Source organism: Triturus cristatus, chromosome 6 (assembly GCF_964204655.1).
Source record: "Triturus cristatus chromosome 6, aTriCri1.1, whole genome shotgun sequence".
NCBI lineage: Eukaryota > Metazoa > Chordata > Amphibia > Caudata > Salamandridae > Triturus > Triturus cristatus.
This window is the reverse complement of record NC_140589.1, coordinates 53,333,857-53,360,576: the sequence shown is the minus strand read 5'-3', so window position 1 is coordinate 53,360,576 and position 26,720 is coordinate 53,333,857. Positions and strand designations below refer to the sequence as shown.

General features: G+C 43.7%; 1 protein-coding gene across 1 annotated transcript in view; it reads left to right on the top strand.

The window, feature by feature from the left end:
- DNAH8 (dynein axonemal heavy chain 8) overlaps window positions 1–26,720 on the top strand; it is a 13,985,216-nt gene that overhangs the window by 11,027,240 nt on the left and 2,931,256 nt on the right. The window contains exon 70 of the mRNA XM_085610239.1: window positions 3,216–3,431. Coding sequence (XP_085466365.1) covers window positions 3,216–3,431 — 216 coding nt within the window. The remainder of the gene's footprint in view (window positions 1–3,215; window positions 3,432–26,720) is intronic.

Sequence of the window (26,720 nt, the reverse complement as noted above, 5' to 3'; positions counted from 1 at the left end):
GGTCTGTTGGACGCCTTTCCGCCTATACCACTTCTGCCCAGAGTGCTGAAGAAGATCAGGCGCGACCGGGCCCAAGTCATCTTAGTGGCTCCGGATTGGGCACGAAGGTACTGGTATCCCGAGATACTCAGTATGTCAATCGATCCCCCGATACGACTGCCTCTTCAGGAGGACCTTCTGTCGCAGCAGCAGGGGACGGTCCTCCACCCGAACCTGTCCAGTCACCACCTCCATGCGTGGAGATTGAGCGGCGGCAGTTGATGCCATTTGACTTGCCTCCTGAAGTCTGTGATGTCATTCTGGCAGCCAGGCGTCCCTCCACAAAGACGGTATACGCCTGCCGGTGGAACAAGTTTGTGGCATGGTGCACAGCAAAGGCTGTGGATCCCCTTTCCGCCCCTCTTTCTGAGGTTCTTCTCTTTCTTCTTTCCTTGGCCCAGCAGGGCTCTGCTCTGGGCACCTTGAAGGGTTATCTTGCTGCAATATCTGCTTTCTTACGGCTTCCTGATCAGCCTTCTCTTTTCAAGTCCCCTGTTGTTTCACGTTTTCTTAAGGGCATTACTCATATGTTTCCTCCTGTACCTTTCGTAATGCCTCAGTGGGACTTGAACCTTGTTCTAACTTTTCTAATGTGCGCTCCATTTGAGCCTCTTCAAAACTGTCCTATTCGTCTTCTCACCCTAAAAACTGCTTTCCTGGTAGCTATCACCTCCGCTAGGCAGGTGAGTGAGCTCCAGGCTTTGTCAGCAAAGCCTCCTTTTCTTTCGGTTCATCCGGATAAGGTTGTCCTCCACACATCCTTCCTTCCTTCCTAAAGTGGTGACCCCCTTTCACATCGGGCAGTCTGTCACACTGCCCACCTTCTATCCGCCTTATCCTTCAAAAGATGAAGAGAGTCTCCACCGTCTGGACCCAAAACGGGCGCTGTCCTCTTATTTGGACCGCACAAAACAGTTCCGGGTGGACGACCAACTTTTTGTTGGATACGTAGGAGCGAAGAAGGGTAAAGCTGTACACAAGCGGACCATCTCGCGGTGGGTCGTGTTGTGTATTAAAATCTGTTACTCCTTGGCAAAGAAGGTCCCTCCTGTTGGGCTGCGAGCCCATTCCACCCGGGCCACAGCGGCTACTACTGCTCTGGGACGGGGAGGACATCTGTCAGGCGGCAACGTGGGCTTCACTGCACACGTTCGCTAAGCACTATTGCCTGGACAGTCAAGTCCAGAGAGATGGCCACTTTGGCCGTTCTGTTCTCCAGGACTTTCTGGTGTGATCTTGGTTCGCAGACCCACCAACGGGGGTTGGTATTGCTGGGGTATCTATTCTATGGTGAGGAATCTAACTAACGTGTTTCTTTCAGATGAACAAGTTGCTTACCTTCGGTAACAATGTATCTGTAAGAAACATTAGTTAGTTAGATTCCTCACCGACCCACCCAGCCTCCCCGTTCTGCGAACCGACATCTAGGGTTAAGGCTATCCTTTTCAGGGCCCTAGATTTTTTGGCACCAGTGTCGGTCTCTTGCATGGCTCTGCATTCCTGGCGCGGAAAGCTATGTACAAGAACTGACGTCAGTTTGCGAGGGCGGCGTCTAAGTACTCCGACGACGTCAACAACGGACGCGGAGCCGCAGACGACGTCTAGCGACGCGCAAGGGGTATTGCTACAAAAATCTTTCCGGATCCAGCCTGACGCCTGGGGATATTCTAAGGTGAGGAATCTAACTAACTAATGTTTCTTACAGATATATTGTTACAAAAGGTAAGTAACTTGTTCTTTAGGTATTTCCTGGTGCAATACACTGAATTATGCAAGTTATGCCCACCCCTCGAATTTACCTTGCTGTCATCATAACATATTCATGGATGTTATTTGATTTTTGCATACATAGGCTAAAAATGCAACAACAATTCTAGCCCTTTGTCAAAAAGTATCTACTGTGCTATATTTTGTTATTTACACCTTTTAAGGCCACCACCTGCAATGCAAAATTCATTTCTGACTCTTTTTCATAATACTTTTCTTTGAAGTTGCAGATTATCTCTGCTAATGCAGCCTGTTAAGGAAAGGGGCCCTACTCCATGTTGTGGTAGTGAAAGAAATTGGGATTTTCTCAGTAGAGGCTCGCACAGGTAAGAGCATGGAGCGGGGCGGGGCGGTGTGGTGTGGTGGAAGTCCACAGATGATGGGATAAGTAATATTAAATAAATAAATAATACCACTTACTTTGTGCTCTCCGGATTGCCACGTCAGCGATGCACCGAGCGCAAAGTTGGTTGTTTTATATATATATTTATTTAATATTACTTATCCCGTCATCTGCCGACTTCCACCACCCCCACCCATCCCCGCCCCACTGTCCACCACACTTACCTGTGTGAGCCGCCACTGTATTTTCTGTCAGCTTTTTCAAACCTTACAGCCCAATAAGATAGCAATATGTTTTTTTAAAGTTTCTAGAGAAAATATTGTTGTTTTCTGGTATGGGTAGTGTTGGGGATGTTAAATTCAGTTAGATTGGGGCTCATTATGATGGGGGAAGGACCGCCACCGCCGGGTCGGCGGTCCTTCCGCCTTCATACAGAAAATTCCCACTGCCAAATTAGGATGGCGGTGGGAATCCCAATGGTTCCCCGGCAGACGGAAAGTCTGTCCGCCATGTTTCCGTCTGCCATGGTTCCGCAAGGCCGTCCTTTTCCGCCCGCCTTGAAGAAACCGGAACCATTGTGGCGGTGCTATGCAGGCACTGCTGTAGGGATTACAGTATCCCTTTCCACCTGTCTTTTTGCGGCGGATATCGCGCCGTAAAAAGACAGGCAGAGACTGGCTTTAGGGGCCCGTTGCTGGCCCCCTGGGGGGGTGCACTGGGTGGGTACCCATGGTACCCCACTGCATTTCCCTGCACGGCGTGGTGCATGCCACATAGTGCAGGGAAATGCTCAGCATGACCTTTTAACATTGCGGACGGTGCTACAGCCAGCAGCACCGTCCGCAATGTTAAAAGGTGGCAGGCGCATCCTAATTGCACTGGTGGGACCCGCACGTCTGGCAGGCGGTCCGAGCACTGCTATGATGACGGATCATAAAGAGCCCCATTGTTCTTGCATGAAACACTCATAAACATATTTTTATTTTGGAGTCATTCCTTTTGTTAATGTTAGGTTCCAGTCATGTCTACTTGAACTCCCAATAAATGTATATTTTTCTCTTTTTAGTTTCTAAGCTCTACTGGGTTCTTGCAGTCTCTCCAACAATTTCCAAAGGATATAATAAATCCAGAGATGGTAGAATTACTGCAGCCGTATTTCCAAATGGAAGATTACACCTTTGAGAATGCCAAAAAAACAAGTGGTAATGTAGCAGGCTTGCTGTCGTGGACTTTGGCTATGGCGACATTTTATGGAATCAACAAGGAGGTTTTACCTTTAAAGGTACAATTCTATCATATTTATAAGAAGAATAGAGTTAATTAGTAAGAATTTAAATGCAGGTACTTTATTATACCATTCAAAAAGTTATGAGCCATTAACACTTGTAATGCACTGCCCCACTCCACAACATGCCTCATGACACGAATAAGGCTTTAACTGATATTACTTACATATTTTTATATTTTTTTGCAACATGACCACTAGTAAGAGCAGGAGGCAGAAAGTACTTACTAATATATGTCCTTTCCATACATAAATTCCTTTACCGTTCCCCTTTTCAAAGTTTCGTAGTTCAAGTAGTTTGTCACCTTCATTTGAAGAAAATTGACCCACAAAGTGAATGCCTTTGTGCCTTGAGTCACTCTGACTGTACTGAAGATCTAGTCACAGATTGATGGCCCCATAGATGTAAGGAATAGGCAGAGGAAGGTGCATGTCTTGTGACTCCAACAGGTGGTCTTTGGAAATTACCCCACTCCGCAGCTGTTAAGATAGCTGTATCACACCCATTAGGCGAATACATTCATGAATCACTTCACTAGCCATTAATGTACTTCAAACTGCAAATAAAGCTTCCATGGGCTTATATGGGTTAGTAAAATGGGTGGAGGTGTGACCTTCAGATTGTACAACAATCACGATGGCATATCCTGGCAAAATACATTATAGAACAAGAAAGGCAGTAGGAAGGGAGAGGAGTGTGGATTGTTGGGGGGTACTAAGTAGGAGGAAACACTTTATAGGGGAAAATAATAAACATTCTTGAAGTCCTTCAAAACAGAGAGGGGGTAGAAAGAGAGATAGAGTGGGTGTGTTGTATGTGTGTGTATGGAAAAATCCCAGGTAAAATCTGACAGAGACCTCATTATACCCTAATGAGAGAACTTGTATCAAATTATTTATTTGAATATACATTTACAGGATGGTGTAACTCTCCAAATTTCCCCCTGAAGCGACACTCCTGATGGCTTCCATTCTCGAAAGCCCAGTAGCCTAAAACACTACCGTAGATTTATCTTTCTTAATACTGGATCTGGAACCAGGACCATAGCTCTGGGGGTGTGGTGAGGGTGGGTGGGATTATGGAAGTGATGGTTTTGGCCCTGGCACTTGGAGCAGCATGAAATTGGCTCTACCCTCATTATTATTGATTAGGCCGCATATGTATATTACAGCCTTATGAATTCGTGAAATGTAATGTAACCCAGCAGAGAAAACACACTTAAAGCTATACACATAGTGCATGTGCTATGTAATCCCGGTATTTTTATATGTGTTTACTAATGCTTTTACTTTTCAGTAACATCGAGTTCCAGATTATATGCATTATATGAAAATGTTTTGCTTTTGATATATAATGGAACATGTATTCACAAAAGGTGACTTTTTATAAAAAATGTGGCATCTAGTGTAATGGTCACTGCTGGATCGCCAATCTTGGCAGCCCTTTCCAGTATGTGGCACAGGAGTCTGGTGTTATCATGTGACATGCGTGTCTTTAGGAATCCTACCTGTGCGTTGCTTATCAATTGTGGTAGAACCGTGTTTAGTCTTGTAGCCAGTATTTTGGCGTAAACTTTGCAGTCAAGATTGATTAGTGAGATGGGCCTGTACTTTTGAGGCAACTGAGCATTTTTGCCTTCCTTTGGGATAACTATTATATTTGCTTCCGACATGGTTTGTGAGACCGCTCCCACCCCCTCGCAGTGATTGAACACTTTTTTCATAGTTGGTTGCAGGTGTGTTAGTGGAATTCTTATAGTGAAAGCTTCTGAAAAGATAGCCTAGATTCCAGTGGGCCATCTGTCTAATTGGAAGAGGGGGATGTGGTCAGCGTGCATGCATGCATTAGCATAATTGAGTTCAGTGTGTTCCCACAGGTGTCCCTCAGCCCAGGCAGTATTGCACTGATGTCCACTCTGTGGTCCATCCATGTGCAGGTAGGGGAGTTTGGAGGGGTGGGATCCGTCAAGAGACCTTGTAGGGACCACTCTGTACACCCAGCTGAAACTGCACCCAACCTTCCCCACTGCGCAAGGACATTCCATGTCATCAAGCACTGGTACAAATCACAACGGATGAATGCAAGGCACATTCTCCAGACACCAGGTGAAAACACACTGAGGTCCCCAGTGTGATGAAGTCTATTCACCTGGTTGGCATGTGACACATGCCGATTAACGGGTGACATGTATGCTTGCTGGTCTGACATGGATTTGTGTTTACATTAGAAGTGATTCAAGTGATAATTCTAAACTCTTCTATAAAAACAAAAGTTGTGGATAACGTTATGTGTTATGCACTTATGCAGCCAGCAGGAGCTCACCTCCGAGCTTTTCTTCTAGTTTAGGGTGACCAACTGGCATGGTTGCAAATTCAGGACAGTGAGTGAACAAATTCAGAACAAAGGGTCAAAATTCAGGGCAAAAATTCAGGACAGAAGGTCAAAATTCAGAACACAACTTTGGGACAAAAGATATGTTTTACATACACATCAGTGCTATTGTGAGATGTAAAGCAGCATGCATAGGTTGTAGTTAATAGGGACCTGCGGTGCTGGACTGGAGTGCAGTCCTGTGAGTGGCCAGATTTATGTGTCAGATCGCTTCAGGTATTCCATGTCTGTTCAGCTGGTGATGTGTGGTTTAGGGGCTGGTTCAGTAGTGAGTGATGGAAAAGACCCACAGCGGACAGGTCTTGTGTGAGGGTAAGAGCATTAAGCAGGAAATTGGAGTTACTAACCAGCCTGCATGAGCTATCATTGGCTGGAGAGTGTTATGGAATTATTGTGGGTTAGAATGGCTAGATAGGAGTTGACATTACTATATAATGCCCTGGCTAGCCATATTTCAGCCCTCCTTATTTTACCTGTACATGGGAAAATAGTATACTGATTGGGCTGTTTCATTTCTGTGAGCTGTCAACTGCAGATTCTCATTGATGCACAGAAGTGTGCCACAGACTAGAAACTGTATACGTTGTTGAGGCATTATTGCAGGTCAGAAGGAGGCACTGTCTTTTACATACAGAACATTTTCCATTGAATAGAAGTAAAATACCAACATACAGTTTTACTGATAAAACTATATAGCGCACAAACACTAATGTGTGGAAATGTGGTTTCAGCAAATATGTATCATTTGAACATCACCAACTAAAGTGTCTTGATTGTTTTGATCCTATTAAAACTCTGTTTCCTGCACACTTCTGCATTACAAACAAATGGTCCATTTGTAGTTTCCTAACTGCTCATAGGCTTTGAAACATTAGCACAGTTCATTGGAGATATTTAGAAGTTGCGTGTTACAAACAAAGTGACAGCTTACAGCCTTTGTTTTCACACCCCAAGACAATTTGTGACAACATGGTGCATTCTACAACACATTTGTCATTCTATGTTCAATTGCATTAGCTTCTAAAGCATAGTAAATGATGACCTTACTGTGCAACAGGATACAACAATCTTTGATGGGGCTATTCAATGATTTCTTCAATATTACCAAAAGTGCCTCTCTCTCACATGTATTTCATTTGTTTTATAGCGCCTCTCATACCAGTGTAGGGTGCCAGAGCACTGTATGTCACACACCCATACCGAGGCAATGAATCATACATTTGTAAATCAGTGAATAGAAAATTTTACAAAAGGCAATAGGGACTACAAGGTGTAGGATGCACTTCACCCATACTGATAGGCATGTTTTAAGAGTGCTTGGTCTGAAGAAGCACAAACTCAGGATCCAGAACATAACAAAGTAGTTAGCATTGAATTTAATGATAGGAATGTATTTCTAACCAAACAAACCCTTCTCAACATCATCAGGATAATGAAAAACTGGGAAGAAAACATAACTTTGTAACCTGTACTATGCAGCTTGCATGCAGCTCTTTGATGGCAGTTCATAGCTCACTGTACTAGATGACATATGTAACTTTTGAACTGCATGGTAACAAAAGAATCTCAGTGACAACATCAGTAGCCCACTAAGCTGTGCACATAAAATACTGTTCTTTTTTATGCATGGTACACATTCTTTGCAGCAGGCATATTAACCCTCTGTGCTACCTTGGATAATTCAAAACTGCCACTAAACAAAACTCCCATCTCTCTCCAGCAGGTACATTAGTCAGCAGAGTTATTGTAACACTTTTATTGTTGCTGAAAACTGCTGGATGTATAAGGAACTTTGCCAGCCCCCAGTAACAAAAACGCCCCCACCCTTCCAATCTCCCAGAGAAACGCCTGATGCTGGGTACTGCCAGTCGGGCCTTACTACTACCCTCCAATGGTGCCCCTCATCTTCACATAGACCCTCTCTCATGTGTATTTAATTTCTTTTGTAGTGCTACTCATCCAAAGTATGTATGGCCGAGTGTCGGAGTGCGTTACATCATACACATATTATATAGAGACAGTGACTCATAAACGTGAAAGTCAACATTTAGGAAATGTTATTTAAGACAATGAGGACTACAAGGTGTAAGAGTCAGATGTCATCCATGCTGGTAGGCAGTGGTGTAGCGTGGGCGGGGCCATAAGGGCGGTTGCACCAGGTGCAATATTCTTAGGGGTGCAAAATTTTAAATAAAACAAAATGGTAGTGGAAGGGACTTGGGTCACGTCGGTGCTGTTGTCTGCAAGTGCAGGTTATGTTGTCTTGCCTGCCTTTCCCCACAGAAGGGCTGCACGGAACTGTGCCCTCATGCCTTGGAGCAGGTGGAGGGCTGCTCGTGCTGCTTCCCGTTGGCATGGGAGCAGTTCCGCCAAGCGGCACAACAGCAGAACGTCTGTTGTGGTACCACGGCACAGTACAAGGAATTAGTTTCTGCTTTTTGGCAGGCAGAAGAAGCATTTCAAGCCCGAGTTCCACGCTTGCTGCCTGATGTCATGTGTTGGTTTGAGATGGCAGGTTGAGTCTTCCGGGGGTGTGGCATCCATTCATTCTTTCATCCATCATTCAGTCTTTCACCATTCTTTCTGTCCATCCATCTGTGTGCCCATCCATATCCAAACCTATTCAACCATTTCCCAACCTATACATCATCTATCCTTCCATCCACCCTTACACTCATCCATCCATCATTCATCCATCTTTCACCCCATTCATCCTTTCATTTATCCATCCACATTTCACCCATCCATCCATTCACTCATCCACCCAACTATTTACCCTTTCAGCCATCCTTTCACTTACTCATCCATCCATCCACCCAGTCACTCATCCATCCATTCGTCCATTTGTTCCCCATTTCACTCATCCATCCATCCTTTCTTCCAGCTCTTCACCCTCCCTTTCACTCATCTATCCTGACATCCTTCTTTTCACTCATCCATACACCTATTCGCCCATCCATCCTGTCAACCATCCATCCATACATTCACTCATCCATCCATTCTCCCTTTCTTTCTCCTTCACCCTTTCACTTATCCATTCACCCACTCATCCATCCACTCATCCACTCATGAATCCATCCATTGACTATCACTCATCCATCCTTTCACTCATCCATCCATCCTTTCGCTCATCCATTCCTCCTTTTGCCCATCTACATTGCCTTTCACTCACTCATCCATTCTTACATCCACCCTTTCATTCATCCGTCCATCCATTCACCCTTTCACTTATCAATTCATCAGTCACACTTCATTTCACTCATCCATCCACCCATTCACTCGTCATAATTCACCCTTTCACTCATATATTCATCCTTTCACTCATCCATCCACCCTTTTACCCATCCAACCACCCTTTTACCCATACATCCACCATTCCACCCATATATCTATTTATTTACCCTTTCTCTCACCCATCTTTCCACTCCTTCATCCATCCATCCTTTCTCTCATTATTCATCCATTCACCCGTTCACTCATCCATTCACTAATCCATCCAGTAATTTACCCATTCCGTCATTTACTTAGTCACCCACCTTTTCACATTAATTATGGGCTGAGCCTTTCTCTGCAGAGTCGCAGACAGAAGAGACCCATCAAGAACTTCACCCCTGCTGTAGTTCCTAAAGCAAAGGGTGGGGCGGGGGAGGGCTCACTATGCCCCTGCACATAGGCAATCTGAAAACTTTGAAGTCATGAGTCTTGCATGATGCATAGTGCCAGGATGTGAGGTGACTGTGACATGGTGCTGTTTCCAGGGCTTTATGGGGGTTGAAAAAACTTGGGGGTCTCTCCAAAGGGCATGGCCTATGTATTTAAGGGCATGGCTTAAAACATGTGAGCTAAAAAACTGTGCTTAGCATAGTGTACTGCCCGACTGGTATTCTGCTACTTCTGTTATTGCATCCAGATATATATTACAACATGTAACATTATACCTATAACAAGAAAGAACTATTGGCTTTGTAAGTGGTTGTTAGTTGCATAAAATAACAAGCAGCAACTATGGCTTCCTTGTATATAATATTGAAAATGTTTCTGTTCTAAAATGATGAGACTGTGAAAGAACTGTAACCCCTTTTTTTTAACTTCTTTCATTGGCTTCTTTTCATGAACTAGATTCTGTACATTTCTTCCATCTGCTGAGGTGCAATATTTTTCTTTATGTACGATTAAAACAGAATGCCCTGCCCTAGACCAAGGCTGGAGGAGGCCCACCACATGATGTAACAGCCCAGACTGGGTCATTGACATTCTGTATGTGACAATCAGCCATACGGAATGACAATAGGCAGGGTGGGGCTGCTCTTGTTGAAGTACTGGGTATTTTAAGCCCAGCGGTGCAGGGGAACACACCCTATGACTTCGGGGTTCTTCCTGTTTCAGACCTACAGAAACACAGAGTCTTCTGGGTGAAGTCAAAGATCAGTTTATTGGCTGCAGACCAATTACAGGTATCCTAGAAGTACAACAGCGTGTATGTTCTCAGGAGACTGCTAAAAATCACAGAAACGGGCTTCTTCTTAAATACAGAATATCCTGCTTCAGGCATACATTCCTTAGTTTACGATATGGCCATTACATGTATACATTACAAACGAAAAGGCAGAGTCATGATGACCATCCCACATTCCAGTTAAGCCAGCCCGTAATTATTTACCCAGCAAGGCTCAGATCCCACATCAGATATCGATAGGCCACAATAAACATGAGCATCTCCTGTTTGGAAAACGAGCCATAAAGCAGGAACAGTCAGGTGTGAAAGAGATTAGCTGGAGGCTTGTGTAGGATGAAAAGACTTTATGGTGTGTCAAGCCCTGATGCTAATCACAGGTGGCCAGAGGACGGGGGAACTCGTGAGACAGGACTGACCTGGGGCAGCGGAGCCAAGCTGCCCAGGTCACAGAGAAGTCAAAGGAAAACACATGTGCTCTAAAAGGCTCGTATTTGCTCCATGCTATGTAGCCTATGTGAGGGCAACCATAAGATGGCCACCGCTCTAAAATGGAACCCACGTAGTGATGTATAATAGCGTATACACAGTGCATTCATAGCTAAAACGTTACACAAAGCACTTGTACATACCGCATTAACCATTCGCGGTTCACTAATACCGGGATAGACAGGGGTAGGGCCCTGCCTCCTACGCGGTCCCAAATTCTAAAGTACGACAGACCCTCCTTTTGCCCTTACATAGGCAATAACTATACTCATTTCAATCCGAGTCTAGGTCAATAGTCACGAAGTCACGGAGATGTTGCTGTAGCATCATCCTATTACTTAGCTCGTCCCTCGATACAGGTTTCCTTACACATAATGTAGCACAGAGGCCACATATCGCAGGAGCACACTGTATGCACAGACAGAACAGGAAAAGGATGGCTAAGATCATTCCAATGACCATCAGAACTTTCCAACCCCAGGCAGATATCAGTTCCCAGAACCACCCCACCAGTGACCAATCTCCTTTATCCACGTGTATGGACTCAGATATTTTATGCAGTTTGGAGATGGCTTGATAAACTGTTGGAGCGTTGTCTGGTATGAAAATGCAACAACTAGATTGGATAACCTTACATACCCCACCGCGGTCTGCAAGTATGACGTCTAGAACCATGCGGTTCTGCAAAGTCATGAGGCGATCCGCTTGGAGCTCAGCTGTCAAATTACCAAGGGCACCAGCCGTAACATTAACAGTGGATTCAACCACACGAGTCAGCTGTCTCAGGTTCCTACTATTAACCATAGGTCCCCAAAACGGCAGGAAACCCAAAAAGAAATCTCCCGCTTCCTGACCGGCAGTATCCTCCTTACTAATCACGCCTCTCACAACTCTGGTCTTGTGATAGTCAGAGGCAGCAGTAAATGTTGGCGGTAGCAGATTTGCAATATAACATGTGCCCGAGAAGTCAGGGGGCAACCATGTATATGCTCGGTCATTGCAGATAAAATATGTACCCTTGCAAGCCAGAAACGCAGGGGAAAACTGTGACGGGAAAGTGTACGTTTCAGTAGTACAGTCACTTCTTCCCAGTTGAGCTCTAGGATTCTGACCATTACCTTGCAAACAGAACCGACCTATGTGGGGTACGACCCAGATTGGGGATGAGATTTTTCACTGTCTTTCACCCAGACTAATACTATACCCCGTTGCGTTCCACCCTACATAAGCTCTCAACTCTTCTTTGGGAATAGATGAGTATGCGTCGATATCTCTGCTCATATCGGCAACTCCTTTCATTAGAGCTTTGTAATTGGTGCTAGGTCTGGTGGAACACGGTTGTCGTGGGGAGTACGCATCTAGTGCATAGAGAAACATGGTCTGGAATGCCCATGACGATCCATTGTAACTATACGGCAGCACTAGATAGGGAATACCCTTATTAATGGTATGTGGCATTAAACCACACACCCAGCAATTGGTTGTATTCATAACTAGTTGGTGCTGGTGCAGGAGCTGAATAAACGAGTTGTTTACAAATTCAGACCATCTAGCTTGTTCGTGTTCAGGCAGAGGGTGAAAAGAGTGTGAGGAGACAGTAGGAGGAGGTATAGGCTGTATAGTGGGTGCAATGGGCTCTTGAGAGGAGAAGAATACAAATCCTACAGTAAACGCTACCATACTACATAATATAAACAGGCATAAAAATACAAAACGTTTGCTCTTCATTATTTTACACATTCTTGCTTTAAAGTTCATTTCCTCAGTGAGTCTCTCCATCTTAAAAAACTCCATCCTCTAATCGTGCCGCTCGCGGCGGGTGAGTATCTTCTGCTAAGGAGTACGCCTGTCAGTCCAGGGAACGCCCTAGACCAACCAGAACCGTCGACCTAACGTCTTCAGCCTGTACCCCAAAGTCTTGGCACCGCGACCCTGCGGCTGAACCCGGATGGTGGTTCGAAAAACAAAAATCAAGAAAGTCCTTCAGATGGGAGAGCTCTGGTTATCAAAAAATTAAAAAGGGTAAGGAAAAATAATATTTATTTGTCCATAGGCCTTGGTCTCAGATTGTAATGAAAACGGCCAGGTACTGTTTGATCTTGAAACAAGAGTTCAGGCTCTGTGGTGTCCAATCGAATTGACGGTGGCACAGCTTCTTGCAAAATATCGTCACTCTGTTGTGCTGAAGTGGTGCCTTTTATGCATGCATCACTGAACGGCACAAAACGAGGTACAGTGTCTGTTTCAGAGTCAGCGATACCCTCCTGGACCCACTGGTCATACGGCAGAGGCAAAGGGATCCTCTTCACGTGGGCGCCATGGATCCAGTTCCTTTTCCCCTTTACTCGAACAGCTGATTTTGTAGACAGTAGCACGAGATGAGGGCCAATCCAGCGGGGCTCATCGTTGCTTTTCCGCTGGAAGTTTTTCACGAGGACCCACGTGCCAGGTTCGATAGGGTGTCCAGGAGCTTCAGAAGCCGGGGGGAGAGTATCATGCACCTGTTGCTGTAAAACACGCAGTTTAACCGTCAAATCATACAAGTAATCAAGCAGTACTGGGTGTTCGATTTCACTGAATTTCATCGGTCTTGGCACACCCCATACATTGGCCGGGCGGCCAAAAACGACCTCGTAGGGACTAAGTCCCACTCGTGAATGCACAGTCATTCTGGTGGACAGGAGTGCTAGAGGCAGAGCGTCAGGCCATTTAAGACCTGAGCTCGCTTGGATTTTGGCCAGTTTGAGTTTTAGAGCGGCATTGTAGCGTTCTACTAATCCAGCTGATTGGGGGTGATTCGCAGCGTGAAATTTCTGCTTAATACCTAGTCCCTCACACACATTCTTCATCACCTGGCACACAAACTCACTCCCATTATCAGTCCACACCATTCTTGGCATTCCAAACCTAGGGAAAAATTCCTTCACAAGGGCTTTGGCTGTGGACAGAGCAGTGTTATCTTTTAGAGGATTGGCCTCTATCCATTTTGAGAAAGCGCAAACAACCACCAATACATATTTCAGGTTGTTGCACCTTTCCATGTGGATAAAATCCAACTGCAAAACTTCAAATGGATATGATGGAGGCGCAAAATGACCAGCTGGAGTTGGGGTTCCCCTCCCAGGGTTGTACTTCAAGCATACCATACAATTCTTGACCACATTCTCTGCACACTTAGGAATTCCAGCATTCTGCCATACTGGAGCCAACAACTTACAAATTCCTTTCGCACTGATATGTGCCCTTCCATGTGCCATAGTAACCACTGGAAGCACATATGCATCAGGTAACAACCATCGCCTATGTTCTGACAAATCAATCCAACAACCATTCTCATCCAACTTACCCATACTTTCTCTCCACTTGCTTAACTCTTTCTCTGTGGCTTCAGCTTGAAGGGACTTTACACTCTCTATTGTGTTTTCACACATTCCAACATCACCAACCCATCTGGCAGGGCCTGCAACATACATTCGAGTCTTCACATCTTTTGCTGTTTCTTTCGCGACTTCATCAGCAAACACATTACCACGACCAACATCATCAGTGATTTTCTTGTGCGCACTGCATTTCATAATCGCAACTTGCAACGGTAGGGTCAGCGACTCAAGGAGGTCATTCACCAACTTGCCATTCTGAATCTTAGCTCCATGCGAAGTCAGGAACCCACGTTCCTTCCACAATCGCCCAAAACTATGAGCCACGCCAAAGGCGTACTGGCTATCCGTATATATGTTCACTTTCATTCCTTCAGACAACACGCATGCTCTCGTAAGGGCAATCAATTCTGCTGCTTGAGCCGAATTTTGTGGCACACGTGCAGTTTCCACAATCGTGTGCAAAGTCGTGATAGCATATGCAGCAGTCGTATCACCATTTGGAAGTTTGAAACACGAACCATCCACCCATAAAGTACCATCACACTCGGTCAGGGGAGTATCTTTAAGATCTACTCTCCCTTTCGTCTCTTCTTCTGTTCTGAACAGACAATCATGTTGCTCAATCTCATCTAGGTCTGCTGGAATTGGTAATAGTGTAGCTGGATTCAATGTGGTGCATCTCTTTATGTGTATATGATTTGCTAACAGTGTCAGCTCATAACCAGATAATCGCGCACTAGTTAAGTGTTGTGTCTTGGTCCTGTTTAACAATGTGTCCACAGCATGTGGAACCATAACAATCAATGTATGATCCATTACTAGTCCAGCAGACTGTCGAATAGACATAGCTGCGGCGGCTGTGGCTCTCAGACAACTTGGCAATGCCCTCGCTACCAGGTCCAAGGTTGACGAAAAATATGCGCATGGACGCGGTCTGTCGCCAAAAGGCTGTGTTAACACTGATAATGCGCAACCATCTTTCTCATGAACATACAATGTAAAAGGCTTGCTGTAGTCAGGGGTATCCAACACAGGAGCTGAACACAATGCATCACGCAATTCCAAAAAACTTTTCTGGCACTCTTCAGACCATGGGATAGGATTCGGTGTATCTTTACATGTTAATGCTAACAAAGGTTTTGCCAACAAGGAAAAATTAGGAATCCAATGCCTACAGTATGAAGTAATGCCCAAGAAAGCATGCACTTCTCTCTGTGTTCTTGGCACACTCAACTGTGCAATGGCTTGAATTCGTTCTGGGGTCAGTCTCCTTCCCTCCTTCGATAAGAGATGACCTAAGTAGGTCACTTCTTGTCGACAATATTGCAGCTTTGAGAGAGACACTTTGTGATGGAAGGCAGACAAATGACGCAACAATGACAAGGTAGCGTTTTTGCAAATCTTTTCGGTATCCGCGGCGATTAGTAAATCGTCGACGTACTGAATGAGGATGGCACCACTGGGTAAAGCCAGTGCATCAAGCTGCGCTTTTAAAGCCTGACTGTATATTGATGGACTCTCACAGTAGCCCTGGGGAGCGCGTTTAAAGCGGAAGCTGCGACCTCCTAAACTAAAGCCAAAAATGTCTCTGCTCTCCTCTGCAATTGGGATGCTAAAGAAAGCATTCTTCAGATCGATCACTGAGAACCATGCAGCCGAGGCTGGAATCATGGTTAACAAGGCAGTTATATCAGGGACAACTGGAAACTGTGGTACAACAATCTTATTAACCTCTCTAAGATCAATCACAAATCTGTAAACAGGTGGCTGTGAAAGGTCCGTTCGTTTTAAGACAGGTAAAACAGGACTATTGCAAACGTTGCCTCTTGTCTCTTCAATTACACCCTTTTTAATCAAATCACTTACAATTGCTAACAATGCTTTCTGACTTTCATTGGAGATCTTGTACTGGGGAATACGTGGCAATCTGACATTGGCTTTTAAAGTGACCACATATGGCGGTATTTCCAAAAGACCCACATCATTGGGACCAGTAGCCCAAAGGACATCCGGAAGGGATGACAATTCAGGTGGCATTGCATTTTTAGACAAATACATCGGGGAAATCACTTTCTTACCTAATGTAAGTTGTACTCCTGAGGGAGAACAATATAGCGTTGCATGCAATCTTTTTAGCAAATCTAAGCCTAGCAAATTTTCACCACAACCTGTTGTTAGAATGAGGGGTGCTTTTAGCTCACAAGGTCCAACAGAAAGTGACATAGGACTAGAAATCGGGTTCCTAACTGGGGCGCCAGAAAAACCTACTGAGACATTTATTTCGCCAGACAAAGGCGCGCCAGGGAGTTTTGAATGCATGATTGAACTCTTTGCAGCACCAGTATCCAGCAGAAAGGGCTCCGTTACATTTGCTGTAGTTACTTTAACATAAGGTCCACTCTGATCCACTGGCACTGAAACAACTCCCTCTCTCTGTCTACGGCGGTCCTAGTAATCATCATCTTCTACACTGTCGTCTTCTGCATAATAATCATTATTATAGTACTGAGCTGTATTACCAGTCGCGTTGGCTTGCTGATCAAAGCTATTTATGGTATTTTGAGGTGAAGAGGACGCGCGTTCTGGGGAACATTTCCACACCCTCTGCCTCTAGGAGCTTGCTAACCACCTCTACCTCTTGCGCCATACGCATTACTGTTACGCTGCATTAATTTAGGGCAACTATATTTAAAATGACCTTCCTCTTTGCAATATGAACATTGGTTGGGACCTACAGGGATACGTGGTTGATAATACCCGTTCATTTGCTGATTACTCTGAAACTGTTGGGGCTGCTGATAGATACCTTGTGTTTGCCTGTAATTATTCTGTCCTCCACGTGGCGGATAGGCCTGCTGCAAAAGGACCTTTGTCTTTAGTTCTTTCGTTTTCTTATCTGTTCTATCCTTCTCATCTTTGTCTCTGTTCTCATAATACTGTGCAGTAGCCAGTATTTGCGCTGAAGAGGAAACAGCCCAAGAACTTTCTGAGTCTTTTAATTTCTTACACAACTCGGGAAGTAGATTCTGCACAAATTTATCAACAAATAACCGTTGGCCACCTTCAGTACTCATGTCTTGACCACTGTGGTCGATAAACGTTTCTTCAAACCTGGTGAAGAAATCAGACACTGTCTCATCTTTCTTCTGCTTACATGCGGATAGTTTATCCCAATTTACGCGCATCGCGGGCATTATAGTCTTCATGTAAGTAATAATTCGACCTGGGAGTTCTGCTACTAAAGGATCAGGTTTCGCGCCACTAACTTGGCCAGCATCTGCAGCAATGATATTAGCCCATGTGTTACCCAATTCTGCAGCGTGATCTACATTACGAATGGATCCCCATAAAGGCTGTGGAACAACATTCCCAAACAACATATCTATGTCAGCCAAATTCATTACACATGATTCTGCAGTTTGTGATAACTCCTTATAATAACCAGTAGGGTTTTTACGGGGGTCAGGCAATGTCTGCTTAAGTGCTAACACCTCAGATCTCTTCCATGGGACATGCACCCAAACATGCAGAAAATATGGCTGAACAGGTGGGTTAGCAGCTAAATCACCAGGTCTCCAAACTGGAGGAACCTCACGCATCGGATATTGGCGCGCTTTTACCTTTTTCCTCACAGGGAGTTCCTGTTCGAACAATGATTGCTGACAATCGCCATTTCTGAGGGACAGTAAAGTCGCAACTGCTTTATCTACCTTGGGGCCCACAATTACACCTGTTTCGAAATAAAATCGCACCATACACAATTCCTGTGGGTTTGGGTTTGCACCATTATCCTCCAATTCCTCACAGAGGAATTCACACATTTTATCAAAGACATACCTCTGTTTTGGGGCATCCCATTTGTGAAAAACGTTAACAACCGATTCCACATCATAGAGTGAAGGGAAACCAATCCACCTACGCGCCAGATGATCTAACACCTCTTTCTCTTCGGGATCAGGTAGCTGACTGCGCAATTGCTTACGCTGTAAACCAGGAGTCGTACTAGATGACCCAAAGAGAGGTGACATTAAACTAGTAACTACATTAGCTAGTCGTTGTCGTGCTGAAGGAGAGGTTGAGGCGAAAACGGGGGGATAGACAGAGGGAAGAAAAACAGATTCAGATACAGGTACCTGGGTAGTGTAAGAAGGAGCGCCAGGGGAAGCCGCTGGCGTGCTAGGCAAAGTCGCAGGAAGCGCAGGGGTAACAGGCAACAAAACTGGCGACCCTTGAGAGGGCTGCACTGCAGGGATGAGGAGGAGCTGGCGGCTGTGGGAAGGCTTGCGGCATATTTACCGGAGGCTGCGCATTTACAAGCTGTGGAGGTGCTGTGGCATTTTGCGCATACGGGGGTGGCGAACTTAACAAATGGGACATTAGGGAATCTTTCTCATTCTCTTTTGTGTCATCTTGCATAAGGGGTGACAAAACAGGGTAACATTTATCAATCCCTAGTTTGCGCTGCCTATGTAACTGTTCCTTCATTTGTTCCTCCTCATTATCTTTAAATTGCACAGCTGCTTGCATCACTGACAAACCTCTCTCTCTCTTATTTCTTTTCGCTAGCTTAATTTCCTTCTGTTTGGCTTCCTTTCGCCATAGGCGGAAAGAATCAAACATCGCCGGCCGGGCTTTCTTTTTAAACAATTTAACTTCCAAATTATCTAAGATATCTGTATCGAAACTACCATTTTGGGGCCATTTTAAAACACCGTCCTTTCTGGTGTATCGGATCCATATTTCATTATATGCAATGGGGCCCACGCCATGTTTTACATACAGCTCATAAGTTGGAGTTCCAATTGGAGGAACCGGACATGAATCCTCCAACTGGAAATCCCTTCTACAACTCAAACAAAACCAATTACCAAATACACTAGCACCAGGCATCTTCGCTCACTAGTCTAGTTCCAAACTTCAAAGGATTATCGATTACGATAGTCTCGTGAATACACGAGTCCTCTGGCTTTGGGGTTTGCAAACTCCAAATAAACCAAAATTATCCCGAAGGATACCAAACAAATTGGGAGACGCTCCACTTATACTTAACTGAGTATCGATGATCAATGGCGTCACCAGAAGACTCTCTCGATTGTTTCGCTCTACCAAAATCGTCAAGGGTCCAAAACAGGGCGATTAATCAGGGCAGCAGTCCTTCGTAGCCGTCGGGACGCAGAGAACCTCGCAGAAAAGACATGTGGACCACGTCGACATGCAGGGGTCGATGAAGTGGCGGCCTTCCTCCAGAATTTCCACACGAAGCTCCTCACGAATCTCTGGCTTGGACCGGTACCGCTGAAATCGCGCCGAGTTGGGCGCCAAACTGAAGTACTGGGTATTTTAAGCCCAGCGGTGCAGGGGAACACACCCTATGACTTCGGGGTTCTTCCTGTTTCAGACCTACAGAAACACAGAGTCTTCTGGGTGAAGTCAAAGATCAGTTTATTGGCTGCAGACCAATTACAGGTATCCTAGAAGTACAACAGCGTGTATGTTCTCAGGAGACTGCTAAAAATCACAGAAACGGGCTTCTTCTTTAAATACAGAATATCCTGCTTCAGGCATACATTCCTTAGTTTACGATATGGCCATTACATGTATACATTACAAACGAAAAGGCAGAGTCATGATGACCATCCCACATTCCAGTTAAGCCAGCCCGTAATTATTTACCCAGCAAGGCTCAGATCCCACATCAGATACCGATAGGCCCCAATAAACATGAGCATCTCCTGTTTGGAAAACGAGCCATAAAGCAGGAACAGTCAGGTGTGAAAGAGATTAGCTGGAGGCTTGTGTAGGATGAAAAGACTTTATGGTGTGTCAAGCCCTGATGCTAATCACAGGTGGCCAGAGGACGGGGGAACTCGTGAGACCGGACTGACCTGGGGCAGCGGAGCCAAGCTGCCCAGGTCACAGAGAAGTCAAAGGAAAACACATGTGCTCTAAAAGGCTCGTATTTGCTCCATGCTATGTAGCCTATGTGAGGGCAACCATAAGATGGCCACCGCTCTAAAATGGAACCCACGTAGTGATGTATAATAGCGTATACACAGTGCATTCATACCTAAAACGTTACACAAAGCACTTGTACATACCGCATTAACCATTCGCGGTTCACTAATACCGGGATAGACAGGGGTAGGGCCCTGCCTCCTACGCGGTCCCAAATTCTAAAGTACGACATTGTGCTCAGAAGAAGAGTGCGAGGCGGCCCCATCAGGGAGTGAGGCTTCTCGCAGGGAAACAGTGCTGCTCCCTGCCATGCCCAAAATTACAGGCAAAAGGCGTTCGTTCGCAAGAGGGATCTTCATGGACAATGGACGTCAGATCCAAATCACGGATGGTCTGTGAAATTTACGGACGGTTGGCCACCCTATACTGGTTAATGAACTGTGGTATGCTCCTCGATTTCAAGAGTCACTACAAACATACAAGACACATGTAACCACACCTTAGCACCATAGCCTCAGACCTAGACACCACGCACAGAAAACATGCACTACCTGACTTCAAGCAAAGCTGAGAGGCCTGGTAAAGAGATGGGGGGTTCTCTTGCCCTGCAGCAAATGTCATGACGATCCTCTCCCTGCTCAGGGCACCAGGGTGTGTATTCACATCTTAGGGCTTCTGATATGCCTCCTTGCAGGGTAGTGGGGGTCGCTAGCTGATAGTGCGAACCCTTCTCATAAACTCTTCAAGCACTCGTAGCAGTACAAGGATTATGCAAAGTTCAGAACAGCATGACTTGTGTGTAAAACAAGCATTGACAAAGTCAATAGGTCTGGCTTGCATTTCAGGTCTTGCATAACATTTTTTTTAAACCTGCTGCGTTAAATATCAAAACATAAAAGAGTGCTTTAGTGTACACTAAATGCGTCTGAAACAAAGAACATAGTGTGTGATGCTTCAGTGTGTATGTTTGAGATGTGAAATAGTTCTGTCGTGTATTGCAATGCAGACCCCTCAGGAGGTAGAATGATACACCAACTGCCAGTAGCATGTAGTAAGAGGGCAATATTCTTGGGGGGATTTGCATCCATCCCCTTCTGCCCGTCCCTCTATCTTCTTCTCCCACCTGCCACCCCGTCTGATCCACATAATTCCACTCCATGCGAAACAATGCCACTACACTTAATTCAATGCCACTCCATGCCACACAATTACATGCCACATAATTCAATGCTGCATCATTCAACACAACGCCACACACTTAAGTGCCATACAATACCACAACACACAAATTCACACCGCATAATTCCACTACACACATTTCAACATTCCACGCCACACAATTCAGTTCCAAACAAACCCACTCCATGCCACATAATTACAATCCAACAAATTCAACTCCACATATTTCCACTCTATGAGACATAATTCCACTTCTCACAATACCAATCCACACAACATAGTTCAACTCCACTCCACTCCACATAATTACACTCCATACAATACAATTAAACTCCATATAATTCCACTCCACATAATTACACTCCATGCTATATAATTACACTCCACATATATCCACTCAGCTCCAAAACACATAATTACAATCCACAAAATTCAGCTACGCACCATGGCACATAGTTCCACTTCACATAATTCCACTCCATAGAGCATTTCCACAAGGTGACCCTGTTGGAGGGGGAGACACAGGAACACAAAGATTTGTACATTGAAATTGTTAGGGGATGTAAGAGCATGGGTTATTTGGTGGGGAGGATGTGAGTCCTTCTCAAGTAATAAACTGGGCCACTGGCATTATACGGCAAGGGAGAACCAAATTATGCAGGGTTGACTAAATTTTGTAGCAAGAAAAAGCAAATTATGCATCATAATGCGGCACAATTTCTGATAATATTACATCATTATATTGTAATGTTTATACATGGTATTACTGTCTGGGCAAAGATTATGTTGCAAATGCAACATAATTCTGATAACTGGGGGTATACCCATCAATTACCCTCCCATTACCTGGGTAAAGAAAACACAATCTAAGGAAAAAAGTGGTACGGAGGAAAGAATAGAACAATATTTTTTGACAAAGGACACCTTTAATTATCCTTTCATATGCGTATAGAATCACATTTCATTTTCTTTGTTTTTTGCTGAGCATATATAAAAAACATATATTTACAAAACATCACCTCTGTACATATGACGAAACTAAGCTACTGTCCTAAAAAATAATTTCCGATTATGGATCCACCTTTCAATAATGTGGACTACCCAGAGGGCATATACATTGCATAAGGAAATCAATATCTCCACAAATTCAAAGGCAATGCAAAGCTGTTAAATCCCCACAAATTCCAATTATTTATGGTCCCTCTGTACAACCAAACTGTCGACGCGGTCGCGTTTCAGCCAATTAATTCCTTTTGGCCTCTTCAGGACAAGAAAAACAGCAGCAATCTACATAAAAAGAAACATACTACAGTAACATATAAATTCAATCAACACCTCTATACTCGCCAGTATATATACAGGTCCTTATCCCCAATCATGATGAGCAGACCAAAAAGTCCCACCACAAGAAGAAAGGAACACTGAATAAAGTGAAGAAAAAATCCACAAATAAATTAATGCCTAAATCTTTCTAAATATATATATGTGCACATCTCAAGACACTCCTTATATAAAAGAAAATAATCCTTTCGATCCATCTACCATCCATTATCACATATATACATTAAGAAGAATACAGTTACTCTCCAAGGAATCTATCGCGAGCATAACTGGGAACCTATCCCCCAAATGATTATAATACTCCACTAACCTTAGGCTGATTTCTCCACTCAGTTTACCAAGCGTGAGTACAACGTACTCGCAAGGAGAGGGGCGCTGGGGGTCCAACCCCTATGCCATCTCTATAACAAAATAATATATTTCAAAAACGACTAAACACCACTGCATAAGTACAAGGATAGAATTACCACCCAGGGCTACATTCATCGTACCTTTTTAGAAAACCAATAGGGCCCCTTATTCGTGTTCACAGGTTGAGGAAATTCATCCGCCGTGGTTACACGCTGGTTCGTAACAAGACAAACAAAAGACAAAAACGGAGATACAGTATCAATCCAAAGATACTGCAGAGTCCAAGTGTATTTAACTCAATCACGTCTACTCGTCTTATTATCTTACCTTACTTCTTTCCCCTTTCCCTGGTGTCTACTCCGCATCTGTCAGTGCTCGCTCTCTTGCTACGCTTGTAAGTTCAGCGGAAAGCTATCGGAACCTTATTTCCTGGTGCGGAAAGTAATGAGGGACTAAAAACCTCCACAGATAAAGAGGTAAAGAATCAGCCATATTGGAATGGGGCAGTTACAAAGGCCAACTGTTTTATCAGCTCCTCTCTCACTTGGTTGTGTGTATCTAATACTTGTTGTATAGTAGTCGACAAAATCTAGAGAAAATAGATTAACTTGAAGCAAATAATATAGTGAATAAAATAGAGAAACTAATATTCAAAAATAGAGTAAATCAGAAAAAGTACCAACAAATAATATAGTAAATAAAGTAGAGAAAATAATATTCGACGTAGAGTAAATCAGAAAAAGTACCACCAAAATTATACGCAGTGTATGAAGCGACAGAGGAGGGGAACCCGTAAACATAAAGGCTCACAATCTAACAACACATATTAATATACACATATATACATAGTGTCTGTACATCTAGGGTATTTTCCTAACCAAATCTAATGCCTTTGCTATGCCTGAGCATAAGTGCTTAACCCTCATAAGACAGAAACACACTCTTAGCATACAGCTCAGGGCATCCACGACACCTTAAGGATAATTTGCCATATGGGCAATTCCTTAGAATCCGTCGGAACTGTTCTAACAAAAGCGATTAGTTTGACAACGCGGCCATCTTGCGGACTAAACTATGTAACAGAGGGTACCCGAAGAAAATAGTAAGGAATGCTCTCAAACGAGCATGGTTTACACCTCCGGAAACCCTACTAACACCAAGAAGCAAGGAAAAGAATGACCAACTTACTTGTGTGCTTACATATAATCCCAAAGCAAAAAAAGTGAGGCAGATCATCCAAAGAAATTGGCGGTTGGTCGACCACTTGGGGTTGGCGACACCGCTGTTTGCCTTCCAAAAAGGAAAAAACTTGAGAGAGTACTTGGTTAAGGCCTCTAGACCAACAGCGCCAAAAAATGATGTTAGAACCATGTTGGGACTGCCACCAGTGCAGGGACACTTTAGATGTCAGAGTTGTGTGGTTTGTCCCCAAACAAATGATTCTAAGTTCACAATTATTGGCGATAAAAAACATGTCCAACTGGGTTTTTCGAATTGTAATTCAAAAAATGTGATTTATTCAATTGAATGTCCATGTAAAAAAACATATATTGGCCAAACAACTCAAGCGGTAAAACTCCGTATTCGACAACACAAATCACGGATTCGGTGCAAAACCCCTGGTGCTCCATTGGTTCAGCACTTTTTGAAACTTGGGCATGATGAGGATGAACTCAGGTGGTCCTTTGAAAGCTATTTTGCAAAATACTCTGAATCGCCAGGAGGCACGGTTGATTGAGAAATACCGCACAGCAATTGACGGTTTAAATGATAAGGACGAAATGTGGGCTCTGATACAGTAGGAGCCTCCTATGAGGGTTAAGCACTTATGCTCAGGGATAGCAAAGGCATTAGATTTGGTTAGGAAAATACCCTAGATGTACAGACACTATGTATATATGTCTATATTAATATGTGTTGTTAGATTGTGAGTCTTTATGTTTACGGGTTCCCCTCCTCTGTCGCTTCATACACTGCGTATAATTTTGGTGGTACTTTTTCTGATTTACTCTACGTCGAATATTATTTTCTCTACTTTATTTACTATATTATTTGTTGGTACTTTTTCTGATTTACTCTATTTTTGAATATTAGTTTCTCTATTTTATTCACTATATTATTTGCTTCAAGTTAATCTATTTTCTCTAGATTTTGTCGACTACTATACAACAAGTATTAGATACACACAACCAAGTGAGAGAGAAGCTGATAAAACAGTTGGCCTTTGTAACTGCCCCATTCCAATATGGCCGATTCTTTACCTCTTTATCTGTGGAGGTTTTTAGTCCCTCATTACTTTCCGCACCAGGAAATAAGGTTCCGATAGCTTTCTGCTGAACTTACAAGCGCAGCAAGAGAGCGAGCACTGACAGATGCGGAGTAGACACCAGGGAAAGGGGAAAGAAGTAAGGTAAGATAATAAGACGAGTAGACGTGATTGAGTTAAATACACTTGGACTCTGCAGTATCTTTGGATTGATACTGTATCTCCGTTTTTGTCTTTTGTTTGTCTTGTTACGAACCAGCGTGTAACCACGGCGGATGAATTTCCTCAACCTGTGAACACGAATAAGGGGCCCTATTGATTTTCTAAAAAGGTACGATGAATGTAGCCCTAGGTGGTAATTCTATCCTTGTACTTATGCAGTGGTGTTTAGTCGTTTTTGAAATATATTATTTTGTTATAGAGATGGTATAGGGGTTGGACCCCCAGCGCCCCTCTCCTTGCGAGTACGTTGTACTCACGCTTGGTAAGCTGAGTGGAGAAATCAGCCTAAGGTTAGTGGAGTATTATAATCATTTGGGGGATAGGTTCCCAGTTATGCTTGCGATAGATTCCTTGGAGAGTAACTGTATTCTTCTTAATGTATATATGTGATAATGGATGGTAGAAGGATCGGAAGGATTATTTTCTTTTATATAAGGAGTGTCTTGAGATGTACACATATATATATTTAGAAAGATTTAGGCATGAATTTATTTGTGGATTTTTTCTTCACTTTATTTGGTGTTCCTCTCTTCTTGTGGTGGGACTTTTTGGTCTGCTCATCATGATTGGGGATAAGGACCTGTATATATACTGGCGAGTATAGAGGTGTTGATTGAATTTATATGTTACTGTAGTATGTTTCTTTTTATGTAGATTGCTGCTGTTTTTCTTGTCCTGAAGAGGCCAAAAGGAATTAATTGGCTGAAACGCGACCGCGTCGACAGTTTGGTTGTACAGAGGGACCATAAATAATTGGAATTTGTGGGGATTTAACAGCTTTGCATTGCCTTTGAATTTGTGGAGATATTGATTTCCTTATGCAATGTATATGCCCTCTGGGTAGTCCACATTATTGAAAGGTGGATCCATAATCGGAAATTATTTTTTAGGACAGTAGCTTAGTTTCGTCATATGTACAGAGGTGTTCTTTTGTAAATATATGTTTTTTATATATGCTCAGCAAAAACCAAAGAAAATGAAATGTGAATCTATACGCAAATGCAACATAGGCATAGTTATGCAAAAAAAGCAGTGGGCTCAGAATCGCATAATTTCAGTGACCCTGGTAATAAGTCCAAAATCTTGTCAGGTCCAACACACAAGTTCAATAAAATAAACCTAGGATTAACTCCTGGTAGCTATGACACAGAGGTTACAGGTTTAACTTAGGGAAAATGTATTTAGTGGTACCAACACAATTAAAAAGTCAAAATATGACACAATAAAAATACCACAATCATATTCTAAAAAGAAAGAA